The sequence below is a fragment of the Tupaia chinensis genome, unplaced genomic scaffold (assembly GCF_000334495.1).
Source record: "Tupaia chinensis unplaced genomic scaffold, TupChi_1.0 Scaffold148822_2, whole genome shotgun sequence".
Lineage (NCBI taxonomy): Eukaryota > Metazoa > Chordata > Mammalia > Scandentia > Tupaiidae > Tupaia > Tupaia belangeri.
Genome location: NW_006208670.1, coordinates 12,301 through 24,415, shown reverse-complemented (window position 1 = coordinate 24,415; position 12,115 = coordinate 12,301). Strand labels below are relative to the sequence as shown.

Below are 12,115 nucleotides of genomic sequence, written 5' to 3'. Positions count from 1 at the left end.
TTTTTTTTTCTATGTTTGTCCCTCTGCCCTTTCCCACTCTCCCATTACACTATCTCTGCTATATACAGTTGTCTTCCAGAAGAATTATTGAAAAAGTGATACATGCAAGTAAAGGGAGAGGGGCCACGAGTTCCAATTATCAGCTCATAGAGTTTTTACCAATAGGGAACATAGATTCTATTCCGGGTTGGATCAAGGGAGGGTCTCCTGCAGATCCACAAGTGTAGGTGAGTCTCCAGGGAATGCAGTTTCAGGAAAGCAGTTCTGGTACGCAGGGATGATTATTAGCTGATGCGGCACAGCAGTCATCTTGTAGTTACCAGGAATGGTGTTGTGGGCATCTGCAGTGTGAGTTGTCCTCAGGCATCTGGCTTCCCCAAGAATGACAGAGTAGTTCTTGTTCTTCCCCAGGCAATGCAGGGCTGGCAACCATCATCTTCTCACTGTCCATAGGCAGAGAACATCCTCCCATACAATATACTTCTAAATTGGTTTAAGAGAGCCACAGTTTTTTTTTTTTCTGTTGCTTACAACTGCAAGCTCTTCATCCTTGTTCTCGGCCTCAGCCTGCCGCCTGCAGTCGACGGCCACGCGCAGGCCCGGTGGCCACTCGCAGACGCAAACTGGGTCATCCAGTGCCAGAGAGGCAGGGGGGACCAGGGCCCCGGAGGGGGCCCGGCCGTTCGGGCTCTGCGCCATCTTGAAGGGTGTTACATGAGGTGCTTGGAGTGAACTTTTAATGATGTCACAGATTGATCTTTTCAGTCTAGAACCACAGGCGGTATCTAAATTGCTTTTAGAAAAAAAATGAGTCGTGCCTTAGCGATTTCCACTCTTCGTGTTCTCTCATACTGTCAGGGCAAGGACCGGGAACCCTGGACAGATTGTGTCTGTAACCCAGTGACTGCGTTTTGAGGGCCAGCGGTTAATTTTTGACTTTTCGGCCCTTCCTGTTAGACTTCCGTGATTTGGCTTATTGACTTTATGTCTGTGGTGATTACAAAGAAAACTGGCTCCCAGATCTTATTGACCGGTTTTGAATTACATAGAAATATCAGCTATAAAGTCACAAACCAAATGTTCCTTAAAGGAGATGACCTGTGTGTTTAGGTTTGTAAAAAGCTAAAAAGAGAGAGACTAAGGCCCTGGGTCACACAGAAATGACCGTCCCCGTACGTGACATGGGTGGTAGAGGGACTAAGCCCCTGGGTCACATGGAAATGACTGTCCCCGTACATGATATGGGTGGTAGAGGGTCTAAGGCCCTGGGTCACACGGAAATGACTGTCCCCATACGTGATATGGGTGGTAGAGGGACTAAGCCCCTGGGTCACACGGAAAGGACTGTCCCCGTATGTGACATGGGTGGTAGAGGGTCTAAGGCCCTGGGTCACATGGAAATGACCGTCCCCGTATGTGAAATGGGTGATAGAGGGTCTAAGGCCCTGGGTCACATGGAAATGACCGTCCCTGTATGTGACATGGGTGGTAGAGGGACTAAGCCCCTGGGTCACACAGAAAGGACCGTCCCCGTCATGGGTGGTAGAGGGTCTAAGGCCCTGGGTCACATGGAAATGACCGTCCCTGTATGTGACATGGGTGGTAGAGGGACTAAGCCCCTGGGTCACGCAGAAATGACCGTCCCCGTACGTGACATGGGTGGTAACGCTTTGCTTACTGATACTCTAGAAAACAAGAGGTCCAAGTCCTGTCTTGAGAATAACAGCTTTTTTTACTTTTTTTTCTTTTGAGAAATTTTTGCTATAGGTCACATGCACTCAAGAGAGACAGAGAGAGACAGAGAGACAGAAAGTGAGAAATCACCTCCTGGGGGCATGGCCATACTGCAATCCCTTCCCCTCCATTCTCCTCTCAGTATTTCGGGTACACACGTGCACGTGTCTGGCATGAGTTTTAAGCCGCCAGGTCTGGGACTTGAACTGTGGTCGACTACGTGAGAGTCCAGGAACATGAACATTGTGCCATCTGCTGGTCCTGGTTTCCTTTACTTTTAATTAGCATTTATACTGGGAAAGTTAATTTTCTATGCTGTCAAGATATATAGTGATTAAATATAAAAAGTAAGAACAATAGAAACTAGTCTTGGTTTGGATTTTTGCATCAGAATGGGTTAAAAAGATACTTTGAGAAAAGAAAATTGTTTGACGTTCTGACTCTCAAGACAAACAGGCATTTGAGTTTTCACAGTAACAAAGCCCTGGAAGAATTACATGCATCTTTATAATTCTCTACACTGTGTCCACTCTCTGGAATCTTACCAGTAAGTGCTGGTGACACGGAGGTACATAGTGGGTCACTGCCACTCTCTGGAATCTTACCAGTAAGTGCTGGCTCACTGGGGGTCGTGACGCGTCTTTGCATGTGAAACAGGAAAATATGGCACAGCTTTCCTGACGATCTAGTATCACTAACAAGTTTTATATCACATAGATTCGAAGACTTAAGAATTTCGAGTCCTACTTATTTACTTAAATCTCTTTTCTTCTCAGGGAGAGAAGGGCTTTAATGGGTTGCCCGGTCATCCTGGTGATGAAGGTGGATATGTAAGTATCAGATCTCGTTTCTTTCCTTCGGAAAAATATGGCAATATGGGTCAGATATGAACCACACTTAATTGCCTTCAAGTCGTGAATGTTTTCCCCCTCTATGCCATTCAGAGTGGGTTTATATCTATTTAAAACCACCATTTATAACACGCGCCAGTCACTAGAAGTCGTTTAATGAAGAAGTGTCATTGTTTTGGTTTCTGTTTCCATTCAACATTTTTTATATTAATTTCATTCATGATCGAGAATGCGTGTATGTGAGAGAGAGATGGTGGGGACAGGCGTCCTCGACAGGGTCTGTCACGCTGCGATCCCTTCCCCTCGACCAAGCACACACGTGCCAAGTGCATTTCAGGCCAGCAGAGGGCGGGATGCAGACCACGTGGTCCGTGTGGCTTTCAGCACTGTGGTTCAGTTTGCTGCCACCTGTCCCGAGACTGGGCTCGGCTGTTTGGGCATCAGTGAACGTGACACAGCTGACGACGTGGTCTGAGTCTATTGTGCTTGCATGTAAGAGTAGTTGTTACCCATGAGCTAAACTGCAAGTAATCTGACTGTTCTTAAACTACCCGTGTGGGAATGAATGCATGACCTCCAAAACGTATGTGTTAAAATGTGTTTGTGGTTGTCACAGTATTAAGAGAGTGGAAACTTCCTGTACTGTGGTACTAAAAGGTAGAGCTTTCGAGAAGTGACTAGAGTTAGATAAGGTCATCAGAGTGAGGCCCCACGATTGAATACGTGTGACTTTTCAGGAGGGGACAGAGACCTGAAGACACATGCTTTTGCCCTCGTGCCGTACGATGCCCTGTGCTACTGCGGGCTCTGCAGAGTCCCCACCAGCAAGAAGGCTGTCAGCGTGCAGCCCCTTGACAGTGACTTCCAGAATTATGAGCTGAATCCATCTTTATTCTTTAAAATAAATTACCCAGTCTGGCATTCAGTTATAGCAACAGAAAAATGGATGAAACATCACGTTTCTGAGTGGTTTAGCAAAATGAACAGAAGAGATCCCTGACCATTCACATTGCAGATCACTCAGACCCTTCCTGGCTGGCTGGGAAGGTGACAGAGTTATAGTTAACCCCTGATGGTTTGCACATCGCCCTGAACACCCGAGGGATGTGCCGGGAAAGGGAAAGTTATTTACCATGGGATTGTCAGTGATGAAAAATATCATTACAGAGAGAAATGAGAGCCAGGGAACTGAAATCTGAGAGGGGCCATCTTCATTATGTCACTTAAATACCACAAGGATTTGAAATTACCATGACTTTTGGCCCATTCTGAGTTATGAAAAAACCACTTTGCTACAGATACCTATTTTAAAGCTGATTTGTTTAGGGCTTGAACCTCACGGTTAACCATGTGGGATCTACTGCTTTCACACTGTGCCACCAGGGGCCAGCAGATGGCGTAATGGTTACGTCGCTGGACTTCCATGTGGTCAACTGTAGTTCGAGTCCCAGACCTGGTGGCTTAAAAGTCACACTGGGTGCATGTGCATGCGTGCCCAAGATCCCAGGAGAGTGGGGGAAAAGGGATTGCAGCATGGCCATCCCTCTGGGGGGGATTTCTTGCTTTCTGTTCCTCTGTCTTCCTGGTGAGCACATGGGCACTATAGCAAAACTCTCTCTTAAAAAAAAAATGGAGATCTTGTTATGGTGTGTGCTAAGTTGTATCCTTAAGAAGCTACCAGGAAACAGAAGGGCAGTTGGGTGAGCCAACGGAGCAGGCTCCAGGGGTGACAGACGATCAGTGTGCCTTAGCCACGTGTAGGATTTCTCCCTAGAAGAAAAACGGTAAGTAGTGATTTATTCCTTGTGGGACCACCAGGATGCCTCTATCCAGTTTTAGCTGTCTGAAGTAAATGTCCAAACACATTTCTGTTTGATTCTATTCTGAAGCTTTGCCCACGCGCTTTACTGAATCGGTCAAAAGTATAGCTAGTCCGGGTTCATGCACTTTGGTGTCTTCGGTGCAGGCAGTTGGTAAGTGAGCCACCTGCTACCTTGTGGTGACCTGCTCAGCTCTCCGAGGACATGAAAGTAACTGCAAGGCCTCTCTGCGACTTCAGTCGTGACAATGGTCGTTACTGTCGGATCGAATCGTCTGGGGCTCACAGAGATGCTCATTCTGTCTTCATGTGTATTTTTATTTCTCAGGGAGAAAGAGGTCCCCAGGGTCTTCCTGGACTCCGAGGTGACCACGGCTGCCCAGGTGCGAGGGGACCCAAGGTGAGCGTGGCCATGAGCTCTGCAATGTTCCCCTTTCTTGGCTTCACCCCTTGAGTTAGGAAACTTCATTTTTCCACATAGTTATGGAGTCTTAACCCTTCAGGTGCTCCTCAGATGGAAGGTTCTGACCACACTGACCGTGTTCAGTATACTCTAGCGAGTCAGTAAGTCAGCTAACGGGTCCTGCTCTTCCCAGCAGCCCGCCCATGCTGCTAGCTGGTGCGTTCTCATTTCCACTTGAAGAGCATGCTCATCATCGTGCCAGGCCATGCTGTCCCCTGGCCAGCCCTAGCCCTGTGTGAAGAGTTGCAAGGTCCAGTTTCCCCCAGGAAGGGCCTAGCAGCAACGGCGGTGCAGTTACGCCCGCCAGGTTTGCCGAGAGGCCATCTTCATTTTGATCTCGTCAATGTCACACGTGGTTGCCTAAATGAGACAAGGGCTTAAAAATCTCATTCAACTTCAATTCTTGTTGTTTCTTCTTAACTTTAGGGAGCAAGAGGATTTTCAGGAGAGAAGGTAGGTAACCTCCTCTCTCTTCCTCGATCACGGAGAGCACTTTCTTTGGGAAATGCAGTACTGAGTCTAATCACTTCTTTGAGTTAGATGAGCCTTAAAGTTTTCAGACCGAGGAACATGTAAGGTGATTTAACGGCCGAAGTCCATGCTCACGGACGACTGTAAGATGCGTATTTCAGGTGTGATGTAACCATCACACCGTCTGCTGGTCCCACCTCCCGTGTAATTCTAGCCCAAGAGTTTGGTGTACTGATCTTCAGGCACCAACTCAGTTATACTTTAGTTTTAAAACATTTCCGAAACTTGGTTTCCTTGTGTGGATAGTTGGAATAAAGCAGTTCTTCCATGCACACTCAGTGTGCGTTGTCTTCATTCTGCCTGCGACATTTCTGACTGGCTGTCCTCCGAAGATGCATTATAATGCATGTACTGTCATTTCAACTTAGATGACAGAGTGAAGACTTAGAAATGGAGCAGGGGTCCCATGTAGCTGTTCATTTTTACGCTTAGCAGCAAGTTAGCCTTAGTTTTTCTGTTTCTTTTTAAAAATAATTTCCCCCAATGCAGACGTGTCTGCACACCCATTTACTTTCTGTGGATCTGTGGGACTCCAGGCTCCGTTACGCGGTTTAACGCAGACGTATTCGCCAGTCTTCTTAAACTAAGGAGGCGTGATGGTGCAAGGGCCACCTTAGCACATTACAGCCAAGGGGGTGTGTCGCTGAGTCCCGTGAGAGTTACTCATGCCCAGAGCAAACATTGACGCCAAGCCTTTCACATTGCTGAAAACTTTTGAGGGCTTTTCTTTGTAGTATTTAGTGCCTGAAACTGTCAGGAGAATCAGTGAGTGGTCCTAACGATTGCATCATAAAGAAGTAATCATGGCTTTGTGCTCAGTGGACGCACGGATAGATGGCATTTCAGTAGGTCTGGATTCTTCTAGCAGCTGAAAACAACATCAGCAAGGAAGCTACCACAAAAGCTCACATACAGCTGCTTCCCTCGCCTTGAGCCTGTGCTGTCTCTGCTTCACAGGGTGACTTGGGTGACGAAGGTGCGGACGGGCTACACGGCGAACAGGTACAGAACGTCCAGTCGGTGCTCCCCCCACGTCGGCGTTTCCACTCTCAGAGAGATCGGTCCAGAGATCTTAGCAGGAGTGCTCAGCAGTGTTCAAAGTCGATCTGTGTGCTTCCTTAAGATACTAGGGCCCCAGGAACGTTACTGTAGCCGTCCTCGCCCGTATGACACGTGACTGCCCAGTGCTTTCCCATCTCCCGTTAGTCTAGCGGCTGCACGTTGTTATTGTGACTGGTTTACGACCCAGAGCTTGCCTAGCTTCACTCAGATTTACTGTCGCCGACACCTCCCTCTCGGTATCATCGGAGCCTGTCAAGAACATGAGAAGCTCTGGTGTCTCTTACCCAAGGCACAACTTCTAGAAGTCCCTTTAATGAAGGCTGGCCTGTAGCCAAGAGGTTAACAGAGCTGGAGCCACGTGGCCAACCATGGTTCTAATCCCAGCCCTGGTGGCTTGAAAAACACACCAGGCATGGGTATGTGCATGCCCGAATCCCGACAGGAACAGAAAAGGCCTCGGCCCATGCCCCATGGGAAGGGTACTTTCCACCTTGCTCGCTCTCTCAGTCTCACTGTCTCTGTCTGGTGAGTACACGTGCCCTATAATTTTAAAAGAGAATTTCTGGGGCCCGCAAGTGGTGTAGCAGTTACATCACTGGACTCCTACATGGCTGACCGCAGTTCGAATCCCAGACCTGGCGGCTTGAAAATCATGCTGGGCTGTTGTGCACGCGCAAGATCCTTGGAGAAGAATGGAGGAGAGGGATTGTGGCGTGGCCATCCCACCTCGGGAGGTGGTTTCTCACTTTCCCTCTCACTGTGTCTGTCTGCCTTGTTCTCTCTGGGGAGCGCTTGTGCTTTAGGACAAAAATTTCCTTTGAAGGTCAGTTCATTTTGGACTCTTGGTTTTCATCTCCCTGGAAATTTCCTTATTTTACTCTTTTTCTAGAAAGATATTTCATTGGACAAGCAATTCTGTGTTGATGGTGCTGGAAATGTAATTTTATAATCTGCTTTCTTTTGTCTTATCTTTCCTTGTTGAGAAGAAGTAATCTGTCAAAATAACCGTCCCCTTTGTAAGCAACGCTTTGTGAATATTTATCAGGCTGCTTAGAAACTTCCCTGTAGATTTAGTTTGGGGCAGTTCCAATATGTCGCATCCAGGGGCAGATTCCTTTTCATTTATGCTGCTGGGGACTTGTTAGGCTTTTGCATTTGAATATTTATGCCATATGTAAATTTTAGAAAATCTTTAGAAAATTGTCATTTTAAAGTTTTTATGTTTCATATTTTCTCAATAATCTTTTATGGAAACCTAGTTAGAAAATTGTGAGACTCTCACTCCGCCTTCACTGTCTCTTAATTTCTCTTTCACACTTTCTACTTCTCTGTCTCTACAGTCCAGTCTGTATAATGTCTTCAGTTTCCAATTCACTAATTCTCACCTCAGTTGCATTTAAAATTTTATCCATTGGATTTTTCATTTCGGTTAGATTTTTCTCTTCACGGAATTCTACTTCATTCTTTTTCAAATCTACTTGGTCATTTTTCATTGCTTGTTGTTTTACTAATTCTTTTACTTACTAAAATATGCCAAGCATTTTATATTTTGCATCTAAGAATGCCAGTATCTGTAGTCACTATGGGTCTGAGTTTGTTCTCTATCGTTTCTGCTGGCTTCTCCTTCGTGGGGTCTCCCTCATGTGGACTGTGACTTCTGATCGAAGCTCACTTTAAAAATGCTGTGTACTGAGCCAGTCAGTGGTGTGGTGGTTCAGGCAGCTGCATTTCACATGGCCATTGTCACAGTTCTAGTCCCTGGCCCTGCAGCTTGAAAATCATGCCAGGCCCACATGCATGCACGCCCCAACACCCCAGAAGGAGAAATGGAGAAGGGATTGTAGCATGGCCATTCCCCATGGGGGTGCTTTCTGACTTTCCCCCACTCTCTGTCTCTCTCCACTGAGTGCATGTCCCACTAGCAAATTAAAAAGAAATGTATTTACTTCTTCCACAAATGAGAGAGAAAGACAGACAGACAGAGAGACAGGCAGAGATGGCACCCTCCAGGAGTCTGGACACTGAAATCCACCAGCAGCTCCAGCCGGCCCCAGACCACGGGCTTGCGTGTGCCTGGCATGCTCTGCCCAGAGACATCTAACGTGAACCCAGAATGTTCCCATGTAGGACGGCCTTAGAGTGTCATGTTTACTCCTGCACCACCATCAGATCCCAGCTGAAATTCGTATTTGATGAACCTGTATCAGTGAGAAGTCATTCAGGTCAAAGCGGAGGCTGCTTGCTTCTGCCATGTTCCCAGTGGCCCCATATCCCAGGCCAGTAGAAATAAATTGTCAGCGTAAGGTTTTACCACATGCGCGCGCGCGCGCACACACACACACACACACACACCTCATACGAAGTCCCCAGAACAGCCAAGAGCTATTACATCTCTGGATTCCTGCCTTCTCTTTATCCTAAACTCCAAGATAGATCTTTCTCTTTGTCAGCTCACGAATGTATGTGAAGTATATTTTAACTTCTCGGAAATTTTCCATCGTTTTTCCGTAGGAGGATTGTTCAGGGTATCTAGTCTATTACATTGTCAGAGCGGTAACGAGACTTTCTACTCTTAGCTAGAACACAAAACTACGTGGAAAAAGGCTTTTGAGGTAACTAGAATAACTAAGATTTGATGTATGTATATTTGTTTTTCTAGGGTGATCGTGGAGTCCCGGGGTTATCTGGAGAAAAAGGGAATACGGGAAACCCGGTAAAGTATGAGTCTGCTCTCTCACTTCTCTCCTGCGTAAACTGCCATGGGTGGTTTAGTCTTAAACTGCGGGAAAGAACCCTCTAGAGGCTTAGTGATTAGCTTAAGCGTCAAGGTGATCAGTGGCGGATGGCTGCTTGGAAGCTCCCCTGAGGCCTGGCTTTGCTGTTAATGAAATGAAAGGTGTGAACGCGGTGACCTGGCCCTGGGCTCTGGAACGCCCGTCAGCCATCCTCGGCTCCACGAGCTTTCTGTGGCTCCATTGCCAATGAAGAGTCTCACCTGCAAGGCTTTCGACCGCATTCTTCACGAATCTCGGTGAGGTGTCCTACTTAGCCAAATCGACCCAGGCATTGCCCCTGAGTATTCCTTATGCCCTCTGCATTCTTGCCAGATGCCCTTCCTGGAAGGCCCTTCCCTGCTCTGTCTTCTGTGCCTTTTGAATGTCTCTGCTTCGACATCTAGCACCTCTTTCCTCCCATGATGGCTTCTTTGACCATGTCAGTCTGTAGCAATCTCCTTTCTCTATATCCTTGTAACTTCCTCTGTTCGTACTATCTCCTTGGCAGCGACCACACACTGCCTCACGCTAGTAGATGTACTTCTGTACAAGGGAAGGCCGAGGTCTGGCACATGCACTGCGATTTCCCTTCTGCACCCATGGCAGACATTACTAATCAAGTATGGAATCTAGCACGGCTGCAGGATCCATTGCAACACACTACTGTAGCCAGCTGCTGTTGATTAATAGGACTAGACATGGGGATGCTTCTTTGTGCTCCTGGTGCTTCCCCCACGGATGCACAATCAGTGGTGGGAATTAGTTTCCTGGTAAGTGAAAAAGTTTTTGGTGTAACTAATGTAACAAACATTGTATATGTTTTAGCTCTCTATTTCTTTCTCTGCTGTTCTTTTTCTAGGGTAATTGTGGAAATCCTCTATTTTCTTTTTCTTCAGATAACCCTGGGATTCCACAGTTATCCTGGGGGGGGCTATAAAAATACACACACACACACACACACAAACACACACACTTTTTGTTACCGTAGTCACACCAAAAACTTTTTAAAAGTAGTTTCACATTCTAACCAATAGTATCAGTCCTTTTCCAAAATCTGATACATTTCCAGATCACATTTCCTTAACACTGGAGAGCCTTCAGTTTCCTTCAATGTAGTTAAATTCAGTAACAACGTATCAGTGTTTCTAACCCGGGGGACATTTTGCTAGCTATAAAGAAGCGTTTGAAGATGAATAAGGCATGGCTGTGACCACGGAAGAGCTTACTGGTGGCATAGGAGAGCAAATCTGCATGGGAAGAGCTGTGCCCCAGGACAGGGTCACATGAGGCTGCAGGGATGGTGCAGATAAAGAGTGGACGCAGCACCGTGGCTGGGATGGGAAACGAAAGGTTGACTTCTCTTCATCTGGTCATCATAAAAAATGGGTTGGGTGTTTATATTATACAGATGTGATTCTAGAATGGGGAGTAAAGTGAGCATAGGCTTTGTGTACATGGAGTGGCTTCCAAGGGAGGGACCAGCGTCAATCCTAAGTCAGTATTGAAGTACTAACCCACAGCTAGGAGTCTGCCCCTGAGGGGAGAGCGTGGGGCAGAAGCAAGAGGGTCTCTAACCAGCCTGTGCCATACGAAAGGCTTCATCGAGAACGTAAAGTGGATTGAATTTAAAGGGAAACCAACAGGTAACCATGCAGTGAGGGCCGAGAGGGCAACCTTTCTCACTCAGGCCCGTGGCATTAAGCGGGTGCTGGGGTGCAGAGGACTCTGCATTTCAGGCCCGTGGGAGATCACAGCCGTCTCACCTGCTCTCTGCGAGAGGGAATGCAGGGGAGGCACAGGGTGGGAAAGGACGTGGAAGACTGAGAAGAACGCAGGATTTCAATCTAACACGAGCGGAAGATAAGATGGAAAATCGAGAGTGCAAGGAAATTCTGAAAGGGTGAACTAGAGTGAATTCGATGCCACGTGCAGGAATTGTGCTTTTGTCTTCTGGGTGTGCAAATGCTATTGAAGGTCTCCAGGCAAAGGAGACTCATTTGAGCCTGTAAGTTGGAAGACTGCTCTGGAAGCCAAGTGTCTGGGTCAAAACTGAGAAACTAGGACAAGTCCCATGGGCTGGCGGAAAGGGAGCCAAAGCACAGGCCAGCTGTGTGGTCTGAACCCTAGCCCCGCACTTGACAAACACGCTGGGTCATCGTGCTTGCTCTGAGTCCTGGCACGGCGAGACCATGGAGGAAAGGGCTAGTGTCATGGCCACGCTCCACTGGGGTGCCTCCTCCCTCCCGTCTTTGTCTCTCTGTGTCTCTCTGGTGAGTGCACCCTCTCTGGCAAATACAAAAATACGAGGAACTAGAATTTAGGGTAATAATTGTAATTCAGAATAATAGAATTTTAGGCTTTGAACTAAGCATGTTAATTCATTGTTCTATTGAATCCCTACAATAGCCTTCTAAGTTAGGCACACCTGCTTCAGAAGTAAGGAAACAGATCTTAGAAAAGGTCAAGGAGGGCCCAGCAGGTGGCGTGGTGGGTACGGTGCTGGACTTCCACGTGGCCGGCTGCAGTTGGAGTCCTGGCTATGGCCGCTTGAGGATCACGCTGAGTGTGTGTGCATTTGTGCCCAAATCCTGAGGGGAGAATGGAGGAGGAGGGATGTGGCACGGCACCCCTCAGGGGTGGCATCTCACTGTCCCTTTCTCTGTTTCTCTCTGGCAAACGTACGCACCCTGTGGCAAAAACCTAAACAATGAAAATGAAAGTCAGGCACTGTGCTGTGCACCTCGCGGCCCTGTGCGGTTTCTTCGCCACTCTCGGTCCGCTCTGCAGCCTCAGGAGCTCTGGAAGCGTTTTGCCTCCTTCCCCCCTTCTTCCCGAGGTCCATGGTGGGGAAGGCCTCCTCCCTTCTTCCCTACCCCTGGTT

The 12,115-nt window shown here is 47.5% G+C and overlaps 1 protein-coding gene across 1 annotated transcript in view; it reads left to right on the top strand.

Annotated features, from left to right (window-relative positions):
* The window catches only part of LOC102474421 (collagen alpha-4(VI) chain-like), a gene marked incomplete at its 3' end in the record, with an annotated part of 70,866 nt that overhangs the window by 47,442 nt on the left and 11,309 nt on the right, over positions 1-12,115 (top strand). Inside the window, exons 13-17 of the mRNA XM_027769173.1 lie at positions 2,511-2,564; positions 4,733-4,804; positions 5,294-5,320; positions 6,356-6,400; positions 9,120-9,173. Of these exons, the coding sequence (XP_027624974.1) occupies positions 2,511-2,564; positions 4,733-4,804; positions 5,294-5,320; positions 6,356-6,400; positions 9,120-9,173 (252 nt within the window). The remainder of the gene's footprint in view (positions 1-2,510; positions 2,565-4,732; positions 4,805-5,293; positions 5,321-6,355; positions 6,401-9,119; positions 9,174-12,115) is intronic.